The following is a 23,295-nucleotide window of genomic DNA, read 5'->3' as shown; positions in this document are numbered from 1 at the left end:
CTATAGCTACTCGATTTGTGTCAACAGGACTTCTAGTTAATATTCAACCAACAAGTCAAATAAAATCTACATTCAAAATCTTATCAACCATGTTTACCTTGTTTACCTTGCTCAGGTCTGTGAACATCCGTTATCAATCGGCATCCCAAGAAAATCCCAAAACACCCTTTCAAAAGTACAACACTCCTCTATCCAGATACAACTGACCTACACTTAGCTCCTTCACAGGGACTGAGGTTCTTCAGGGACTCTCAGAGACACAGTAGCGCAGCAGGCAATAAGGGCCTCTGGTGCAGCCTTCCTTCCTTAGGTCTGCCTACAGGGCTCTGGGGAGTGGAAGTCAATGAGACAGCCTAATTTAGCCTGCTGCCTGCCTGCCTGCTACTTCTTACTGCTGCCAGGAACCCAATGTGAGACTCCTTCCCTTTTTAGGTTCCCTGGACGCTGCCGTCTGCAAGAGGCCACTGCCGCATTCCGAACGGGCTACGCCAAGAAAGAGAGGGAGAGGCAGACAGAGAGGGGGGGATAAGAGCATCTGCTAAATGACTAAAATGTCAAATGTAAAAGTCTTACATACAGATCTCATATTACTGTATATATAACATTTTTTCCCCACATGTTATCTTTATATTGATGTCACAAATGTACCATTTGTACAGTTCTTTATTAAAAATGTTGTTATTTGTTACATTTCACTGTTCAAAACGACTTATTTCTCTGGAAGTGAGGCGGATATATAGCATTTTGAAATAAACATGATTATGACTATTTTTCTCTCTGAATTGAAACCATCATGTAATATATTTTAAACAAATACATGTCTCATTGAACAAACCCATGTGAAAAAGCATATCTCTTTCATCATTTCTTTCAACAATAAAAGCTCATTGACCATCATTTCTGAAAATGGATATAGTGTTTTGGAATGAAACTCTTCAGATGGAAAGAGAGAAAGAGAGAGAAAGTGGTGGTGAGAGAGATACTATAAAAGTTGCTAAAAAGGATGTTCGTTCAGGAGGAAGTCAATGCAGACATGTTGTTAATACCTGCCTATCCCCCATGAGTCAGTGGTAATAAATAGTGCAGCGGTACGTGCTTAATCAGTGATAACTAGGCTATATAAAAAATGTCACTATCCTGAAGTCGTTGTTATAGGTCAATACATTACTGTCACATAGGTGGTAAACCCCAGAAGGATAAAACAACAATAACAACAATCTGAGTTGAATGAGTTTCGAAAAATTCTGAGAATCTCATCAATGGGAAAACGTCAAACAGTGGTTAAAAAAAAGCCAACTTGAGGGAAATGTTGTAGTCGTAAGAACGATGATCCAATGTTTTCCCTATGAATCAGACTCTACGATGGTCAGGCCCAGTAAAAATAGCCTGTCTAATATCTCAGCACTAATTAGCTATTTATTTATTTTACCTTTATTTAACCAGGTAGGCTAGTTGAGAACAAGTTCTCATTTACAACTGCGACCTGGCCAAGATAAAGCATAGCAGTGTGAACAGACAACAACACAGAGTTACACATGGAGTAAACAATAAACAAGTCAATAACACATTAGAAAAAAAGAAAGAGTCTATATACATTGTGTGCAAAAGACAGGAGGAGGTAGGCAATAAATAGGCCATAGGAGTGAATAATTACAATTTAGCAGATTAACACTGGAGTGATAAATGATCAGATGAACATGTGCAGGTAGAGATACTGGTGTGCAAAAGAGCAGAAAAGTAAATAAAATAAAAACAGTATGGGGATGAGGTAGGTAAATTGTGTGGGCTATTTACCGATGGACTATGTACAGCTGCAGCGATTGGTTAGCTGCTCAGATAGCAGATGTTTAAAGTTGGTGAGGGAGATAAAAGTCTCCAACTTCAGCAAATTTTGCATTTCGTTCCAGTCGCAGGCAGCAGAGAACTGGAAGGAAAGGCGGACAAATGAGTTGTTGGCTTTAGGGATGATCAGTGAGATACGCCTGCTGGAGCGCGTGCTACGGGTGGGTTTTGCCATCGTGACCAGTGAACTGAGATAAGGCGGTGCTTTGCCTAGCATAGACTTGTAGATGACCTGGAACCAGTGGGTCTGGCGACGAACATGTAGCAAGGGCAAGCTGACTTGAGCATACAGGTCGCAGTGGTGGGTGGTATACGGTGCTTTAGTAACAAAACGGATGGCACTGTGATAAACTGCATCCAGTTTGCTGAGTAGAGTATTGGAAGCTATTTCGTAGATGACATCGCTGAAGTCGAGGATCGGTAGGATAGTCAGTTTTACTAGGGTAAGTTTTGCGGCGTGAGTGAAGGAGGCTTTGTTGCGAAATAGAAAGCCGACTCTAGATTTGATTTTGGATTGGAGATGTTTGATATGAGTCTGGAAGGAGAGTTTGCAGTCTAGCCAGACACCTAGGTACTTATAGATGTCCACATATTCTAGGTCGGAACCATCCAGGGTGGTGATGCTAGTCGGGCGTGCGGGTGCAGGCAGCGAACGGTTGAAAAGCATGCATTTGGTTTTACTAGCGTTTAAGAGCAGTTGGAGGCCACGGAAGGAGTGTTGTATGGCATTGAAGCTCGTTTGGAGGATAGATAGCACAGTGTCCAAGGAAGGGCCAGAAGTATACAGAATGGTGTCGTCTGCGTAGAGGTGGATCAGGGAATCGCCCGCAGCAAGAGCACCATCATTGATATATACAGAGAAAAGAGTCGGCCCGAGAATTGAACCCTGTGGTACCCCCATAGAGACTGCCAGAGGACCGGACCACATGCCCTCCGATTTGACACACTGAACTCTGTCTGCAAAGTAGTTGGTGAACCAGGCAAGGCAGTCATTGGAAAAACCGAGGCTACTGAGTCTGCCGATAAGAATATGGTGATTGACAGAGTCGAAAGCCTTGGCCAGGTCGATGAAGACAGCTACACAGTACTGTCTTTTATCGATGGCGGTTATGATATCGTTTAGTACCTTGAGCGTGGCTGAGGTGCACCCGTGAGCTATGAGCTATGAGAAATAGGCTGATCTGCGATGTTATTCTTGCCATGTCATATTATGAAACTACAGTATCAGGGTTCTAGACTAATTCTTTTTCACTTTTTCAGCTGATTGCACATATGATCTGGTCACATTTTTTATTTGACAATTTTGTTTTACCTAACCATTCATACAATCAATTATAAAACAATCACACAATCAATATGACATTGTTTTTATCCATATAACAACATAATGGTTATCATTTATTTGAATAGTAAATCTCTGTTGATAAACTTGGTGAATAAAGATGCAGGTCTATTCACAATACAGGTGAATTGTATTCAGTAGGAATGTGTGTATGCATTGAGTTATTAAGCTTGTTTTCAAATCAAATCAAATGTATTGGTCACAAACGTGTTTAGCAGATGTTATTGCGGGTGTAGCGAAATGCTTGTGCTTCTTGCTCCGACAGTGTAGTAATATCTAACATTTTCACAACATGTACCCAAAATACGGAGTTGCAAAGAAAAAGCCATGCCTCTGTCCAGTGTCTGTGTTCTTTTGCCCATCTTGATCTTTTATTGGCCAGTCTGAGATGTGGCTTTTTCATTGCAACTCTGCCGAAAAGGCCATCATCCCTGAGTCGCCTCTTCACTGTTGACGTTGAGACTGGTGTTTTGTGGGTACTATTTAATGAAGCTACCAGTTGAGGCCTTGTGAGGCTTCTGTTTCTCAAACTAGACAGTTCAGTCAGTTTGAACAGTAGTGTAGATTTATGATTGGACTGTTTCTCAAACTAGACACTCTAAATGTACCTTTCCTCTTGCTCAGTTGTGCACCGGGGCCTCCCACTCCACTTTCTATTCTGCTTAGAGCCAGCGTTATAAGAGATCTTCAGTTTCTTGGCAATTTCTCACATGGAATAGCCTTCATTTCTCAGAACAAGAATAGACTGACGAGTTTCAGAAGAAAGGTCTTTGTGCTAACATAAATGGAAAAGGGTTTTCTAATGATCAATTAGCCTTTTAAAATGATAAACTTGGATTAGCTAACACAATGTGCCATTGGAACACAGGAGTGATGGTTGCAGATAATGGGCCTCTGTACGGCCTATGTAGATATTCAATTAAAGATCAGCCGTTTCCAGCTACAATAGTAATTTACAACATAAACAATGTCTATACTGTATTTCTGATCAATTTGATGTTATTTTAATGGACAAAAAATGTGTTTTTCTTTCAAAAACAAGGAAGTATCTAAGTGACCCAACATTTTTGAACAGTAGTGTATATTAAGCAAGTATCTTTGTACAGATAATTATCAGACTCACGTAACAAATAATATTAAACACTTAAATAAATACATTTAGATTACATTTGTTCACAAAGGTAGTGAACTGGGTCTTTACTAGCCCTGTATTAGAAGACCAATATAAACACTTCCGTTAAAAAAAACATGGCAAAAAAATGGCAGCATTCCCACCCCCAAACTACTTCTCACAGCTATGGACTGATCTATATATTAGGCCTATGAAAAGGGGAGATACAAATACAATATGACGTACATCTAACCTGGAGGAGGAAATTATTGTCCAAAAACAAACAAAAGTGGCACTGACCTACTGACAAAGACAGTGAATATGCACACACCCGGGATATGGCTGATGGAGTCTTTTCATTGGCTTCTCTTTACAGCAAATAGCCATTTCATTTCCAAACTATTTTTCCACGATTGGATTTTTTAATATTGTAATTATGCCTGGCTGGATCTCTCTATTTTTCGCTGACAGTCACAAATCAACAATCATCTATTTGGTCATTTGCGATTTGCCCAAATTTGCTGGCCCTTCTGACTGTAGGCTATGTGATTTAAAAGCATTTTTATTTTTAAAGGCCCTAATGATCCTCTGTTGCCAAACCATGCTTTCTGGCGTAGTAGCCTATTTTTTTATTATTTTATTTATTTCTGTATAGACAGGAGTAAGATAATTAGGCTATATCATTTTGGCAATTTAATTCAATTTACTTTAGGGAAAGCTACTGCAGCTTCCCCTAGCCTTATGGACGTGCCTTCAAATTGCTTGCAATTGCACATTGGAAATTCAGTAAAAAATGACACACGCCGTTGCATCCAAGTTACTTGTTCTGTTAAGATGAATTCAAATAAATGTTTGTCACATGCGCCGAATACCATGAAATGCTTACTTAAAAGCCCTAAACCAACAATGCAGTTCAAGAAATTACCATACACTAAATGTGATTTCTGTCATTCTGAGAACCGTGGGTGGACGCCCTTATCAGGTTACGCAACCAATGCATATTCTAACGGAAACTCTGACCTCTATGTACCCTGCTGAGCATCGGAAAGAAGCAGTGTTCGTTTCAGCTGAGCTATCATGTCAACACATTTAGACATTGATCAGCTTCCATACTCATTTGCGTAAACTACCAAAAATAGCATGGAATAGTTGAAGTAGCTTTTTTTACACAAGCTGTATGTGAAAGTAAATTCAGAGTGAGGTTGTGTTTATGTAGGCTACATCTGATTTACCCAACAAAGGACACCATCATTTCTACCTGTAGCTAGGTATCCAATCATTCAGCCATGGTTGAATGGATCTTTGGAAGTTTAGAAATAAATACCATTAGCCCTATAAATCGGACGCCAAATTCACAATATTAATATTAACTTTTACCTTTGTAAACTCAGCAAAAAAAGAAACGTCCCTTTTTCAGGATCCTGTCTTTCAAAGACAATTCATAAAAATCTAAATAACTTCACAGATCTTCATTGTAAAGAGTTTCAACACTGTTTCCCAAGCTTGTTCATTGAACCATAAACAATTAATCAACATGCACCTGTGGAATGGTCATTAAGATACTAACATCTTATAGACGGTAGGCAATTAAGGTCACAGTTATGGACAAAAAAGAGGCTCTTCCACTGACTCTGAAAAGCACCAAAAGAAAGATGCCCAGGGTCCCTGCTCATCTGCGTGAACGTGCAGATGTGGCCAGGGCAGAAAATTGCAATGTCCAACTGTGAGACGCCTAAGACAGCGCTACAGGGAGACAGAATGGACAGCTGATCATCCTCGCAGTGGCAGACCACGTGTAACAACACCTGCACAGGATTGGTACATCTGAACATCAGTGTGGGACAGGTACAGGATGGCAACAACAACTGCCCAAGTTACACCAGGAATGCACAATCCCTCCATCAGTGCTCAGACTGTCCACAATAGGCTGAGAGAGGCTGGACTGAGGGCTTGTAGGCCTGTTGTAAGGCAGGTATTCACCAGACATCACCAGCAACAACGTCGCCTATGGGCACAAACCCACCGTCGCTGGACCAGATAGGACTGGCAAAAAGTGCTCTTCACTGACAAGTCACGGGTTTGTCTCACCAGGGGTGATGGTCGGAGTTGCGTTTATCGTCGACGGAATGAGTGTTACACAGAGGCCTGTACTCTGGAGCGGGATCGATTTAGAGGTGGAGGGTCCGTCGTGGTCTGGCGCGGTGTGTCACAGCATCATCGGACTGAGCTTGTTGTCATTGCAGGCAATCTCAACGCTGTGCATTACAGGGAAGACATCCTCCTCCCTCATGTGGTACCCTTCCTGCAGGCTTGTCCTGACATGACCCTCCAGCAAGACAATGCCACCAGCCATACTGCTCGTTCTGTGCGTGATTTCCTGCAACACAGGAATGTCAGTGTCCTGTCATGGCCAGCGAAGAGTCCGGATCTCAATTCCATTGAGCACGTCTGGGACCTGTTGGATCGGAGGGTGAGGGCTATGGCCATTCCCCCCAGAAGTGTCCGGGAACTTGCCGGCGCCTTGGTGGAAGAGTGGGGTAACATCTCACAGCAAGAACTGGCAAATCTGGTGCAGTCCATGAGGAGGAGATGCACTGCAGTACTCAATGCAGCTGGCCGCCACACCAAATACTGACTGTTACTTTTGACCCCCTCCCCCCCTTTGTTCAGGGACACATTACTCCATTTCTGTTAGTCACATGTCTGTGGAACTTCTTCAGTTTGTCTCAGTTGTTGAATCTTCTGTTCATAGAAATATTTACACGTTAAGTTTGCTGAAAATAAACACAATTGACAGTGAGAGGACGTTTCTTTTTTTGCTGAGTTTATATTGTCTTGTATATGAGGGATGGTTGGTTGAGTTCAAATTTAATCTAGGCCAACAAGTTATTAATATGTTGGATTCACATCTCCATCTCAACCAAAAATCTAAGCAGAAGAATAGGACTAAATCAAATCACATTTATTCGTTTTGATTTAGTCTTATTCTTTTAAATCATTTTTTAAGACGTGAATACAACATATCAATCATATTGAATTGTGAACGCAACCAAATATCAACATTGGAAGGAGATATCTTCTGCTTTGAAAGTATATACAGTGCATTCGGAAAGTATTCAGACAACATTTTGTTACGTTACTGCCTTATTATAAAATGTATTAAATCGTTTTATTCCCTCATCAATCTACACACAAAACCCCATTATGACAAAGCAAAAACAGGTTTTTAGATTTTTTTCTCTCTCAAATTTATGAAAAATAAAAAACAGAAATAAGTATTCAGACACTTTACTCAGAACTTTGTTGAAGCACCTTTGGCAGCAATCACAGTCTCGAGTCTTCTTGAGTATGATGCTACAAGCTTGGCACACCTGTATTTGGGGAGTTTCTCCCATTCTTCTCTGCAGATCCTCTCAAGCTCTGTCAGGTTGGATGGGGAGCATCGTTGCACAGCTATTTTCAGGTGTCTCCAGAGATGTTCGATCGGGTTCAAGTACGGGCTCTGGCTGGGCCACTCAAGGACATTCAGAGACTTGTCCTGAAGCCACTCCTGCGTTGTCTTGGCTGTGTGTTTAGTGTCATTGTCCTGTTGGAAGGTGTACATTCGCCCCAGTCTGAGGTCCTGAGCACTCTGGAGCAGGTTTTTATTAAGGATCTCTCTGTACTTTGCTCCATTCATCTTTCCCTCAATCCTGACTAGTCTCCCAGTCCCTGCCGCTGAAAACATACCCACAGCATGATGCTGCTATCACCATGCTTCACTGTAGGGATGGTGCCAGGTTTCCTCCAGAAGTGATGCTTGGCATTCAGGCCAAAGAGTTGTTTTCATCATACCAGAGAATCTTGTTTCTCGTGGTCAGAGTCCTTTTAGGAGCTTTTTTGGCAAACTCCAAGCGGGCTGTCATATGCATTTTACTGAGGAGTGGCTTCTGTCTGGTCACTCTACCATAAAGGCCTGATTGGTGGAGTGCTGCAGAGATGGTTGTCCTTCTGGAAGCTTCTCCCATCTCCACAGAGGAACTCTGGAGCACTGTCAGAGTGACCATCGGGTTCTTGGTCACCTCCCTGACCAAGGCCCTTCTCCCCCGATTGCTCAGTTTGGCCGAGTGGCCAGCTCTAGGAAGAGTCTTGGTGTTTCCAAACTTCTTCCATTTAAGAATGGTGTAGGCCACTGTGTTCTTGGGGACCTTCAATGCTGCAGAAATGTTTTGGTACCCTTCCCCAGATCTGTGCCTCGACACAATCCTGTCTTGGAGCTCTACAGACAATTCCTTCGACCTCATGATGGTGTACTTTGGGCAAATCAGATGTCAATGTAGCCTACATAAACACAACCTGGTATCTATTTCTAAACTTCCAAAGATCCATTCAACCATGGCTGAATGATTGTATACCTAGCCACAGGTAGAAATGATGGTGTCCTTTGTTGGGAAAATCAGATGTAGCCTACATAAACCCAACCTCACTCTGAATTGACTTTCACATTCAGCTTGTGTCAGAAAAGTTAGAGAAGTTACTTCAACTCTTCAATGTTATTTAGGTAGTCTACACAGATTAATATGGAGGCTGATCAATATCTAAACGTGTTGACATGATGGTTCTGCTGAATCAAACACCGCTTGTTTCTAAAGCTACATAGAGGTAGGCATCTGGATGGTAGACCTATTCTCACTGAAGTGTCCTACACCTCATATGTCAGTATGAGTCACTGTTCAGGCAGTAATGTGTGGCTTCACATTTAAATATACCTCTTTAGTTAGGTTGATGGCATGATGTTGAATCAAACATACCATTTTACTATCAAAACTGAAACAAGTTCAAATAAAATACGTGTCATCAAATACGAAATTCAGCATCATTTCCACCACCCACAGGATGAAAAATATGTTCTGTTTCTACATGGGATTTCCAACACAATTTCAATGTGTACATAGTTCTGATAATCATGTTGAAATTAGATTGATGTAACAACCTGTTAGTAAGGTTAAGGCACTGTATTTAACTTGAAGTTTTACCCTCATTTCAATGTTAACAACGCTGGTTGAAATGAGATGAAAACACTACTGGTTCATTACTTTTTTCAAATCCAATGTATTTTCCGCGTTGATTCCACATCACAATACATTGACAAATGACGTTAAAACAACATTGATTCAACCAGTGTGTGCGCAGTGTGTAGAGACCAATAAACAATTGGTGCCGCACTGCCAATTCAAAAGGTTGCAGTCTCAAACCCTGCTATATATTATGACACTATGCAATGTCATATTACATTTTTTCACAGTGTAATGATCACATTAGTGGATAAAGATCTTGTGCACAGTTTTACCCGCAACAACAACAGGTCCTTCTCTCTATTTCCTCTTTCTTTCTCTGTCTGCCAGCCTGCATACCTGCCTGCATATTTGTATTTAACCTTTAACTAGGCAAGTGAGTTAAGAACAAATTCTTATTTACAATGACGACCTACACCGGCCAAACCCGGACGACGCTGGTCCAATTGTGCGCTGCCCCATGGGACTCACAATCACAGCCAGTTGTGATACAGCCTGGATTTGACCCCTCTAGCACTGAGATGCAGTGCCTAGGACCACTGCACCACTCGGAGCCCCATACCTGCCTGCCTACATGCATGACTGTGTGTCTTACTCCATCTCCCACTCTCCACTCCCTCTCTTAAATCGAGGACAGAATTACCCATGTCCCCGGATACGTGTTCCCATCAACCCAGATCAATATCAGACTAATGTAGCATCACCTCTCTTACCCCCTCATATCACAGACATGTCCCTGAGAGGGAGAGAGAAAGAGGGAAATAGGGAGAGGGAGACACACAAATTAAAAGTTGTCTGCTCAACGAACCAACATGGCAGCTGAGTCGCCAGACTCAACATTTTAATATGGGATAGCCCTGGGAATGCTGTTTTCACACCAGCCATAATCCCATTACTCCGTCACTTCTCTAAAAGGTCCCACTACAATAGGAAGGGAACAGGAGTTTATTCATATAGAGGGAACTCGACTGCAATGTAGCTACAGTACTATGTTTCTATCATCTATAAGTCTCCAAGTTCGAGCAGCAGTTATGAAAATAATTCATTAAAACTTTTCAAAATAACTTGCCTGGAGACAGTGCTGCCTTTCCAGGTGTTTTAAGTATATTATACACATAGGCTACTCTGAATCTTAGAATCTTATCATGGTACAATGTCATTTATACATTCATCCATCCCATCAGAATTAGGCCTTAAGAGAAGAGATCCAGTCAGACAGTTGTGGGAGCCCATCAACTCAATACCAACAGTTATCATCATGCAGGCCCTGCAATAACATAATAATAACCCCTAAGCGTCCTGGGGTACGTAGGGGTATTGGAGTTTAAAGCACCATCAATATTAACACATTCAATTACAGTCCTATCTCCACTAATCCTGTAGTGCTGGGCTTGAGAAAGCCCCTCTAGGTTAAATTAGCCTAACATTTATTGATGTAATGCGTTATCCTCAATGCTGTAGACACATTGCTTAAGGCAGGTTACAGACAAGCGTATTGCCAACCAGAGCGGGTCAATCCAGAATACGTGGTGTTGATTTATCAGAGCATGAATCAAACTGAGGGCTCCGGTCAGTATCAAGAGGGATGGGTGAGGGCGGGGGTAAAGGGTAGGCTAATGGATATTAGATAGGGTTGAGGGTTTGGTTAGGGATAAGGGGGAAGGCAATAAGCTGTAGCTCATAAGGTTAATGGAAGAGTTTACAGGGGTGAGGTGTAAGGGTGAGGAAAAAGGTCAAGGGTAAAGGAAGGGTTAAGAAGATCCACTCTGCATTCAAATATTTCCCATCATCTTGACAGGTTGGTTGAGTGATAGAGCAACCTGATACATTAGAATGCCATGTCTTTAATCTTATACAGTATAGGCATTAACATGCTCATTTAAACACCAGAAAGTAAAACTGATTGAAAAGATAGCTCCCCCCAAAATCAGTCTGTCAAATGTTTTGGGGTGGCCGCTTGGTAGCCTAGAGATTAGATAGACAGGCCAACAACTGGAGAGTTGTCGGTTTAAATGCAGAGTCTGATGGAATATGAGCCAAACACCAGAAGCTGAATCGGAGTTGTGTCCATATTCCAAGCCCATCTGTTGTGTCAATCCTGCTAAATCCATTAGTACAAATCTGCAGGCCTCAATCGAAAATGAATGGGAAAGATTGGCAACATAAAATTCCATGGAGATGAACTATCCCTCCAATGGATCATGATGACAGCTAGCACCACAGTTAAAATACCTAGGGGGATCATGGGTGTATGGATCTATCTGGGGGCAAACCAGGGAAGGGGGACATGGCCACAGCACCTCGAGTCTTTAAAAACATTTTCAGACGACTCACCACTTTGTCGCCTAGTAACCGGCAAACTCCACACAGCACCTACTGTATTTCCCGGACTAGCTAGCCAGCGTGCCCATGCATACTTATATCCCTCTTTGGCCAATCACGTCGCCCCATTAATAACACAGAACTCCCTTACTGACCTCCAGTCTGGGCACAAAAGTCAACAAATACTTTCTCCAGTAGCGTCATTAACTCAATACTGGATTCCCCTAGCAGAGAGAAAGAGGAGAGGAGGGAGGGACAAGAAAAACAGACATAGCCTATGATTACTGAGTCATAACCATGCAGGGGCGATGATAAGTGGGCTAAGGCCTGAAAAACATTGGCAGTTGAAAGTCCATGCTAGCATAATGGCCTTATATGTCAATATTTCAAACACTGGTAGACTCTTTGATCATTTGAAATGCATAAGAATGACCCAACATACATTTTCAGGGTTTCAAAACACTCACAGGCAGTGATTAAAAACGCTTACAAGGCCTTACAACTATGACAACACTGCTTTATAGTTACTAATGGTTTTCAATGGCCAGATCTTCTATATATCAAACATTTTAAAGATGAATTGCCTTGTGGACTATTGGCAGCTAATACAGAGTTCTGCAAAATGGCCCTAGAACCTTTGGGAACTATCTATTGATTTTCTGAAGAATATTGAATTCCCCCCCCCCCCCCCTAGACATTTTCACCAGTTATCTACAGTGTCACTGTTGACGGGGCAAGAAGTTACAGCCAAAATTACTATCACATCACAACATGGTTTGTTGGAGAGATCTTTTTCTAAAAATGCTGGGTGGGTGAAAGATAAGAGTTAGCGAAGTGTATATGAAGACTCTTAATGTGTAATAACGCCCTTCCAAAGATTCCAAAGCCCTGCTTATCATTTCAGGGCGTTGGCATCTCAACACTCAATCTGTTTTGGCAATGATTACTGTTTTTCCTGAGCACATTCCAGAAGTCACTCCTTCTTTAGGCTGCAGTCTGAGCCGCAGTGATCTTCGCTACTGATCCTGGAGATCCATTGTGTGTTCAGGCTTTTGTTCCAGCCCAACACTAACATTGGTGAATCAACTAATTATTTAACAATCAAGCCCTTGATTAGTTCAATCTGTTTCATTATTGTTAGGCTGGAACAAAAACCTGCAAACCCTTGTGGGTCTCAAGTAGGCATACCAGGAATTCAGTTCCCTGGTCTACTACGGTCATTACATTCTTGATGCAGCCATAACATTACACCCATGTGACCATGTCAATATTCCAATAGTTACGGCAACCACACTGTAATATCCAGAGTGATCAGAAAGAGGAATGATGACTGATGCAAGTGCACTGAGATGCCTTTGGCAGTTATCAGGTGTTAAAACAGATGTGTCCTACATGTCTGCTGCCTTCCCTCTCACTTTCATTAGGCAGCTCACACTCCAAGTGGTGCCACTTTCTGAACCTCAGTGTGATGTCTCTCGGACTCCAACCATGCATTTCACTTTGTTCTGTAATGTTACTGTGACCCAACCCGTTGCTATAGAAGACATGACAATGGATCTGCAAACACTGGGGCAACTCTGATTTCCCTCATCCAAACTCAATGGAAACTTGAATACTCTTGTGACTGACATGGCACACCTATTCTAATGTACTAAGTAGGCTTAGCAACTCTTTTCTCTTGTTGTGCCTGATATGAGGTGTTTTCAACTCTATTTATGTACGAGGCCTACTGAAGTTATACGAACTATGTATGCATTCTATGCATCAACCCTTGTATATGAAAGTAAACTAGTGGCCATTATACAGTGGGCAACATGGCAATACATCTCTGTTGTCCTGAATATATCCCTTGATATTTTCTCTGTAGCCAATGTGAAGCATACATGGTTTCAAGGTCAACACCAGTAAGGGATTAAATTAGTCCTCCAATGTTGTGATGTTGGCACACAGACAAAAGTGACCTGGCTAAAATTATGAAACAGGGATACAGTAGTAAGCAGTGTTTGTTTCCCTGGCCTTCCTTGATGTCAGCGCTTTTGGGACCAGTGGCTGTGCAACGTGAACGTTGGAAATCAGCAGAAATCAACGGCAGCAGTTCACAGCACTTCAGCATTACTGAAGAAACTACAGGTATGACTGTGCTGCCTTCACCACAACGATCATCTACCGTTTATCGTAAATTTTAACAAACAAACGTTGACATTTTTCACGTACCTGTCTGTCCTGACTTTGAATTGCTGTCTCCTCCTCAATTAGCTAATTTACAGCACATTGCCAGGTTTCGGCCCACACTACAGCAACAACAGAAAAAAGCACGCGACACGACACTGACATCAGCAGGTCGATATTGTTACTTCAGTTTAAAAACAAAAGACTACATTTTCTATAGACGCCTTCCTGTGTTTACAAACATTGCCGCACGGGGGCGATGCGCGCAAGTTGGGTTCATCTAGAACGTCTGCAAAAAGAGCCTCGATTTACATGTTGCTCGTGTTGTAGCACACATGAGTGTATTTCACACTACTTTTGGATTATACTTGGATTTTAAGGCTCGTATGAATGTCCTGCTTAATATAATGTTTTAAAAAAAACGTCCAACTTCAAAAGGTAAAATTGTAAGCGTATGAGAACATAATTGTAAGCGTATGAGAACCCAAAAAAGTACATCTAGGCTATGTTGAATGGGCACAGATGGCGATATCTTTCTTACTGCCGACAAGAGTCACTGACATCAGTGTGACGTGTACTGGAAAGGGTCTATAGATATACACGGAGTATACAAAACATTAAGAACACCTGCTCTTTCAACCTGGTCTCAGAGCATTTCGTATTATTCTGTATGTAAATCTGACATACTACATTTAGTATGATATGTTACATTTTGTATGGTATGTATTAATTTGTGACTGTCCATCACCCATTTCGTATTATATATTACTAATGTGCTAAACGTACAATATATGATATGCAACTATGACACAGTAAAGGTTTATTTTCAATGTCACCAAAATTAAATGTTGCATTGTCATTCATTTATTTCCCTAACGTAACCTAAGATCCTCATTTGCCCATTATCTACAGATGCATTTCAGACCTCTGGGTCAACTTAGTCTATCTGTCAGTTGCTGTCATTATCAGCAAGCAAACAGTAGCTGAGCCACTGTTCTGTGGAATGGGAGGAACTCAGAGCATGGGCTACAGTGCTGATACATGCCACTATGCACTCACAGATTGCATCCTAAATGGCACCCTATTCTTTATATAGTGTACTACTTGGTCAAATGTATTGCACTAAATAGGGAATAGGGTGCCATTTGCGAGGCAGCCACAAATAGCACACACTCTCCTAAACACACACATGTACACACATACCTATGTGCTTATGTAGGCCAATGAACGTTGAATGATTTTCTTGGGCCCCCCAAGGTTTTTAGTAAAAAGGAATTCAGCAAAAAATCTGTTTAATTACCGAAATCTGTTCCCAAGTATTCGCACAAAAAAAAAGAGACATAATTATGTGATTGTGGCTTAATGTAATCAAGGTATAAAATTATTGTTCTTTTCAAATACAATCTTTTTTTGGGCTTAGTTGTGATCAATTTGCAATTTTGCAGACTATTCTGGCTATAGACACAGTTGGGGTTAGCGCTGTAGCGCTTGGTCTACTAGACGCCTCCCAGGTAACTTTCAGCACAGTTCACATGGCTGCTGACCTGGTCCCGGTCGCAGGTGGAAAACCTCTGGATGTTGTAGTGGGAGAGGGCATCACCTGGTGAAAGGGGTTCAGGATTTAATTTAATTTAATTGTTCATCAATCGGGTTGAGTTGAATTGAGTTTAGATTGATTGTGAATTTAATTGAACTGTGAATCATTTTGAATCCTGATGTGGCATTTAACATAACACCCACAATAGAATAAGCAGAAACAATCAACCATTTTGCTTTCTATTGCTGTGAAAAATACCATAATATATTACAAATGAGTCATTCATGAATCCACCAATAAAGTGAGCAGCTCTGATTTCTATGTCACCTGCCCCGCCATCTTAAAGTTGAAGACGTGGAGCGTCTTACTCTGAGGGTGTTTCTCAAAATTAATACTACTGTGCTCCGAGCACACAAATTGGAGCATGGGAGTCAGCGTATGAGTCCAAATCAAAGTATGCGAAACAGAGCACGGAGGGCACTTCTCGAATGCGTACTCTGTTTACACATATTTTGAATCTTGCATCAATTCAAGATTCCACGGAAAGGATGCAAATAAATATGACGCAACCACGTAAAAAATGATGCAAAAGGTATTGAAATCACGGTGGCCATTATTTGAGCTGAAGCGAGAAAAATACACTCCGACTTTGGAATGACATGTTGCCTATTCACATCTCATACATTGCCTGACTACAATATTTTTTATCTTGATACATTAATAAATACATGTTGTGTTAATTTTTGAATGTTTACCTGCCTACATACCATAGATCACAAGCACAAAATAAGCCAATAGCACTAACTGGTTAGCTACTAGTACTGTTAGCTAGCCAGCTAGCCACGAAGAATTGACATCTTGCATAATATTAGTTTTAGGTCGTTTTTACCTGTTAATCTACATTATTACGATTCACAATACAGTGCATTCTGAAAGTATTCAGACCCCTTCACTTTTTCACATTTTGTTACGTTACAGGCTTATTCTAAAATGGAGGACATTTTTTTCCTCATCAATCTGTACACAATACTCCATAATGACAAAGCAAAAATAGGTTTTTAGAAATGTTTGCAAATTTAAAAAAAATTAAATATCACATTTACATAAGTATTCAGAGCCTTTACTCAGTACTTTGTTGAAGCATCTTTGGCAGCAATCACAGCCTCGAGTCTTCTTGGGTATGACGCTACAAGCTTGCCATACCTGTATTTGGGGAGTTTCTCATATTCTTCTCTGCAAATCCTCTCAAGCTCTGTCAGGTTGGATGAGGAGTGTCACTGCACAGCTATTTTCAGGTCTCTCCAAAGATGTTCGATCGGGTTCAAGTCTGGGCTCTGGCTGGGCCACTCAAGAACATTCAGAGATAGGCCCGGAAGCCACTCCTAGGTTGTCTTGCCTGTGTGCTTAGGGTCATTGTCCTGTTGCAAGGTGAACCTTCACCCTAGCCTGAGGGCCTGAGCCCTCTGGAGCAGGTTTTCATCAAGGATCTCTCTGTACTTTGGCCTTTCATCTTTCCCTCGATACTGGCTAGTCTCTGCCCCTGAAAAACATCCCACAGCATGATGTTTCCACCACCATGCTTCATGGTAGGGGTGGTATTTGCCAGGTGATGAGTGGTGCCTGGTTTCCTCCAGACGTGATGCTTGGTATTCAGGCCAAAGAGTTCAATCTTGGTTTCATCAGACCAGTGCCTTTTGGCATACTCCAAGCAGGCTGTCATGTGCCTTTTACTGAGGAGTGATTGGTGGAGTGCTGCAGAGATGGTTGTCCTTCTAGAAGGTTCTACCATCTCCACAGAGGAACTCTGAAGCTCTGTCAGAGTGACCATTGGGTTCTTGGTCACCTTCCTGACCAAGGCCCTTCTCCCCAAATTGCTCAAAGTCCTCCATGTCCACCCTCAGCTCTGTCTTCCTACCCTGGACAGGTGATGGAGGGTCTCCAAACCGGCAACCCAATTTAGTAAACCACTAGTTACAAACTAACAAGTAATGGATTTAGTAAGAACTTTACAGTCAGTGGTGAACATAACTTACACATATCCGGTGCAGTACAACCCAGTCCACATCAATAAAAAGCCCTTACCCCAGCCAGTGGTCTCCTGCAGCATGCTCAAAGCCATTCTTGTAGTGGTCCAAGTCTCTGTAGAAGTTCACAGACCCATCCATTTGTCTCTGGAAGAACTGGGAAAGAAACAGAAATCACAGTCTTCACTTTGTTCTCCCCTCTGTTCTCTCTCTCTGTTTCCTCTCACTGTTCTCTCTCTCCATCTGTCTCTCATTCTCACAGTCCATTTCACTCCGTCAGTGTCCATGTCACAGTAGGCATAGACAGCAGACGTGGGGCCAGCAGGGTAGATGGTAAACATTCCACTGTGGATGAAGCTATTGTCATATACCTCTGAGCAGTCCTGAGGTTGGTTCTGAGAGACCACAGTCATAGAGAAGAGCAGCACCAAAAGTGTAAAGCCCTGCCATACACATACACAGGTGTAAAGTGTGTGGCAAAAACTACTCTTGGTATACGACAGTTCGGTACCTTGTTATTTGGCAAAACAACAGGCTTGAATCAACAAGCAACATTGCATACATAGAGCATAATGTCTAAAAATGTACTGTTAAACTGATTTCCTGTCTGTCTCTCTCCCTCTCCTTTTCTTACACACACACACACACACACACACACACACACACACACACACACACACACACGCTCATCTTCCCTGAGTTTTTGGAGCTATTGTGTAGCAGGGCTTTAAGTGACTGCAGGACTGCAGGACAACAAAGATAGCCCAAGGATAACAGCGTGGGAACTGGAAAATGTGTTTCTGACTTCTAAAGCATCAATTTTGAAACTAAATGGGGAGAGAAGGGTGAGGGAGTTTGACCTAGGTCTAATTTTAGAGTTTTTAAAAGGTGATAACAGAGACTTTCTAGGCCTACATAAGACATGTCTAGAAAAGTCTAAAAATGTCTACACACTTTCTATATGAATCACCTAAGTAGGTCTAGCTCATTCTGAAAAATAGGCCTAGTTTCAGTGATTGGACCAGATGGAGACCATGCAGATGCAGATGAATGATAGATGACAATAGACGAGAGAGAGAGAACTGATACATTTTTAACTCGAGCAGAGAAGGTGGGAGGCATCGGGTCTCAGGGAAGAAAAGTACACTCTCCTAGAAGGCCTACATCATGCGATGTGACTTCAATGGTGCCATAGCAGGGTACGTTTTTGTTTTGTTTATAAATAAAGGGAGAAAGGAAGAAAACTTTGCTCCACATGGATCACAAACCAGGTGCTCGGCTATTACATCGATAACAGAGATTGGGGGGGGGGGGGGGGGGGGGGGGCATGTGACTGAAATAGTGTACATACAGTTGAAGTCGGAAGTTGACATACACTCCTTTTTCAACCACTCCACACATTTCTTGTTAACAAACTATAGTTTTGTCATGACACAAGTATTTTTTCCAGCAATTGTTTACAGACAGATTATTTCACTTATAATTCACTGTATCACAATTCCAGTGGGTCAGAAGTTTACATACACTAAGTTGACTGTGGCTTTAAACAGCTTGGAAAATTCCAGAAAATGATGTCATGGCTTTAGAAGCTTCTGACAGGCTAATTGACATAATTTGAGTCAATTAGAGGTGTGGGTGTATTTCAAGGCCTACCTTCAAACTCAGTGCCTCTCTCCTAGAGATTCATGTACGTTGGTGCGAAAAGTGCAAATCAATCCCAGAACAACAGCAAAGGACCTTGTGAAGATGCTGGAAGAAATAGGTACAAAAGTATCTATATCCACAGTAAAACGAGTCCTATATTGACATAACCTGAAAGGCTATGCAAGGAAGAAGCCACTGCTCCAAAACCACCATAAAAAAAGCCAGACTACTGTTTACAACTGCACATGGGAACAAAGATCGTACTTTTTTGAGAAATGTCCTCTGGTCTGATGAAATAAAATTAGAACTGTTTGGCCATAATGCCATCGTTATGTTTGGAGGAAAAAGGGGGAGGCTTGCAAGCCAAAGAACACCTTCCCAACCGTGAAGCACGGGGATGGCAGCATCATGTTGTGGTGCTTTTCTGCAGGAAGGACTGGTGCACTTCATAAAATAGATGGCATCATGAGGGGGGAAAACTATGTGGATATATTGAAGCAACATCTCAAGACATCAGTCAGGAAATTAAAGCTTGGTCGCAAATGGGTCTTCCAAATGGACAATGACCCAAAGCATACTTCCAAAGTTGTGGAAAAATGGCTTAAGGACAACAAAGTCAAGGTATTGGAGTTGCCATCACAAAGCCCTGACCTCAATCCTATTGAAAATTTGTGGGCAGAACTGAAAAAGTGTGTGCGAGCATGGAGGCCTACAAAACTGATTCAGTTACAACTGCTCTGTCAGGAGGAATGGGCCAAAATTCACCCAAGTTATTGTGGGAAGCTTGTGGAAGGCTACCCGAAACGTTTGACCCAAGTTAAACAATTTAAAGGCAATGCTACCAAATTCTAATTGAGTGCAAGTGAACTTCTGACCAACTGGGAATGTGATGAAAGAAATAAAAGCTGAAATAAATTATTCTTTCTACTATTATTCTTACATTTCACATTCTTAAAATAAAGTGGTGATCCTAACTGACGTAAGACCGGGAATGTTTACTTTACTTTACTTTACTTCAGGAATTGTGAAAAACTGAGTTTAAATGTATTTGGCTAAGGTGGATGTAAACTTCTGATTTCAACTGTATGTATGTAGGGGGAAAAAAGTTGAGGAAATCATGGTATCTATTTACCAGGTCAGGTTAGGCAAGTGGCTAGCGATTAGATATTCTATCCCAATGGCACTACTTTCCACGCAGACATACGTTTGTCGTTTCAGCAACATGGAGAGCGAACAGAGGCTCATGAATGTGATCAGAGAAAGGCTGTGGGAAATCAGAAAATTGGAGTTTGAGAACATGAGGCTGAGGAGTTGGAAACAAGTTACGAAAGAATGCTACCCACCCCTACATTAGTGGTTGAATACGAAAGTGACTCAATGCTTTACATTTTCCTATTCTCGCCATTTCTTTTGATTGTGGCCTGATGTGAAGAGAACATGGCATCAGGGGCATGGCATCAACCTGAAATTGGCCCTGGCATTTCTAACACACTGACCCATTGTTTTCCTTGAGGCCCCCATGATAATTTTGTGCAACATTTAAAAAAAAACAAGTTAGACATGCCCACTGAGAAAAAAAATGGACCAGCCCATCTGCCAGTCTGCCCCTGCATGGGACAGTTAGTGTTTGAGTAACTGTCTATTGTCTTATTCAGAGAGCAGCGTCATGACTGTGAGAAGATATTCCATCTTCCAGTCCTTGGTCCATCATCACCCAGGGCCAGGGCATTTTAATGTGACCAGGGTGCAGATAGAGAGTTGGAATAACGCTCTGACGGAGGCACGGTGGACAGCATAATGTGAAATGTGACATTTCTTTTGTTGTTTTGTTCATCCCGTCCCTCATCCGTAAGAAGCCACTCAGATAGGCTAGCAGGTATAACAAGTTTAAAAGCTAAAACTCTTAAAAACAGATGTAGCCTGAGTTGGTCAAATAATGTGGTCACCACATTTAAATTGTAAGAAAATAATAGGTTGTAAAATCTTGTGATGGAAATGTCATACATTTGCTTTTCTTAAAACTAATTTCTGTGTTCTATTCATGTGCTGTTCTATAAACCAATTTCTATGTTCATGCGAGTCGCTGACTGAACGAATCATCACTATCAGTAGCTGCAATTTGGCAGTACGCCCAGACCTTGTTTTGAGAACAAAAGATATCTCAGTGTCAAGGTCTCAGCTTAAGAAGGCACATCTGTTGACTGAAATGCATTCCAGGTGACTACCTCATGAAGCTGGTTGAGAGAATGCCAAGAGTGTGCAAAGCTGTCAAGGCAAAGGGTGGCTACTTTGAAAAATCTAAAATATACAATATATTTTGATTTGTTTAACACTTTTTTTGGTTACTACATGATTCCATATGTGTTATTTCATAGTTTATGTCTTCACTATTATTCTACAATGTAGAAAATAGTGAAAATTAAGAAAAACCCTTGAATGAGTAGGTGTTCTAAAACGTTTGACTGGTACTGTAAAAACAACCCTTTTTTCAGGTGAGATCAGAATTTCTTGAAGTACATAAATGTGTACCACAGGGGTCGGTTTTGGTACCTATTCTCTTCACTATTTATATAAACACCATTGGTCAATCTGTTAAAAATTGTCATTTTAATCCATATGCGGATGATACTATTATGTATGCTATTGCCCCGACTGTTGATCTGGCTGTATCAAAACTACAGTCAGATTTTATAGCTATGCAGGAATCCCTTGTGTCATGCCCTGACCTGAGAGATCCTTTTTATGTCTCTATTTTGGTTTGGTCAGGGCGTGAGTTGGGGTGGGCATTCTATGTTTTTCTATTTCTATGTGTTTGGCCGGGTGTGGTTCTCAATCAGAGGCAGCTGTCTATCGTTGTCTCTGATTGAGAACCATACTTAGGTAGCTCTTGCCCACATGGGTTTGTGGGTAGTTGTTTTCTGTATCAGTGTTTGCACCTTTTAAACTGTTTAAACGGTTTCATTTATTCTCTTGTTATTTTTGTATTTAGTGTTCAATAAATAAATATGAACACTTACCATTGGTTCTCTCCTTCCAACAGCTGTTACACCTTGCTGATTTAAAACTTGTGCTTAATACAGGCAAAACCAAATTATGTACATGGTGTTTTTTCAAACTCTCTGAAGAATATTTCAGATGAACTACATTTTCACTCATGAGATGGTTCTCCAATCAAACATTTTCCTGCATATACATTTTTATTTATTTTAACCTTTATTTAACTAGGCAAGTCAGTTAAGAACAAATGCTTATTTACAATAACGGCCTGCAAAAGGGCAACGGCGGGGAGAGGGCTCGGATAAAATATATATAGGACCTAACACACATCACCACGAGAGACACCACAATACTACATAAAGAGAGACCTAAGACAGCAACACATGAACATACAGCATGGTAGCAACACCACATGACAACAACATGGCAGCAACACATGAACATACAGCATGGTAGCAACACCACATGACAACAACATGGCAGCAACACATGAACATACAGCATGGTAGCAACACAACATGGCAGCAACACATGAACATGCAGCATGGTAGCAACACCACATGACAACAACATGGCAGCAACACATGAACATACAGCATGGTAGCAACATGGCAGCAACACATGAACATACAGCATGGTAGCAACACCACATGACAACAACATGGCAGCAACACATGAACATACAGCATGGTAGCAACACCACATGACAACAACATGGCAGCAACACATGGACATACAGCATGGTAGCAACATGGCAGCAACATGGCAGCAACACATGAACATACAGCATGGTAGCAACACCACATGACAACAACATGGCAGCAACACATGAACATACAGCATGGTAGCAACACCACATGACAACAACATTTGGATTGATATGGATTTTATGTTTAAAAAACATCTAGATGAGCTGGTTAAGAAGCTAAGATTTAAAGTTGGCTTTCTACAGAAACAGATTGTGCCTTTCTCTAAGCAAAATATTTTAGCTGGTAAGTAACTGATTATAGTTAGGTTTTTTGTAGTTGGATTACATGTAATCAGTTACTCCCCAATCCTGGTTTAGGGTCCCATGGGAAACATGGACAGAAACTACAGATCCTACACTGTCATACTATTAGCTCTAAGAATATCACAATACCCCTCAGTTTACATTAGCACAGTGTCTTGTATGTAGGCATATGCATGGTACATGCACACTGGTAGCCTACTTAAATGCAACAAAATAGTAGATTGGTTATGTGATTGAGACA

At 41.4% G+C, this 23,295-nt stretch overlaps 2 protein-coding genes across 16 annotated transcripts in view; both read right to left on the bottom strand.

Annotated features, from left to right (window-relative positions):
• Positions 1–499, bottom strand: part of LOC110508342 (muscleblind-like protein 1) — a 101,441-nt gene extending 100,942 nt beyond the window's left edge. For all 15 annotated transcript variants that reach the window (XM_036966999.2, XM_090225849.1, XM_090225851.1 and 12 more), the window contains exon 1: positions 98–499. The gene's annotated coding sequence lies outside the window, so the exon portion shown is untranslated. The remainder of the gene's footprint in view (positions 1–97) is intronic.
• Positions 500–15,336: 14,837 nt separating this feature from the next.
• LOC118944816 (microfibril-associated glycoprotein 4-like) lies at positions 15,337–17,814 on the bottom strand. The gene is made up of 4 exons (XM_090224749.1): positions 17,662–17,814; positions 17,460–17,557; positions 17,230–17,288; positions 15,337–15,440 (listed from the first exon to the last, which is right to left on the bottom strand). Exons 1-4 carry the CDS (start codon positions 17,812–17,814, stop codon positions 15,337–15,339), a joined length of 414 nt encoding a protein of 137 aa, XP_090080875.1.
• Between the last annotated feature and the right edge of the window lie 5,481 nt (positions 17,815–23,295).

Source organism: Oncorhynchus mykiss, chromosome 28 (genome assembly GCF_057628025.1).
Source record: "Oncorhynchus mykiss isolate SJ-2025 chromosome 28, ASM5762802v1, whole genome shotgun sequence".
In the NCBI taxonomy this organism is placed as follows: Eukaryota; Metazoa; Chordata; class Actinopteri; order Salmoniformes; family Salmonidae; genus Oncorhynchus; species Oncorhynchus mykiss.
The sequence above is the reverse complement of the archived record's forward strand: the minus strand, read 5'-3'. Positions and strand labels throughout refer to the sequence as shown.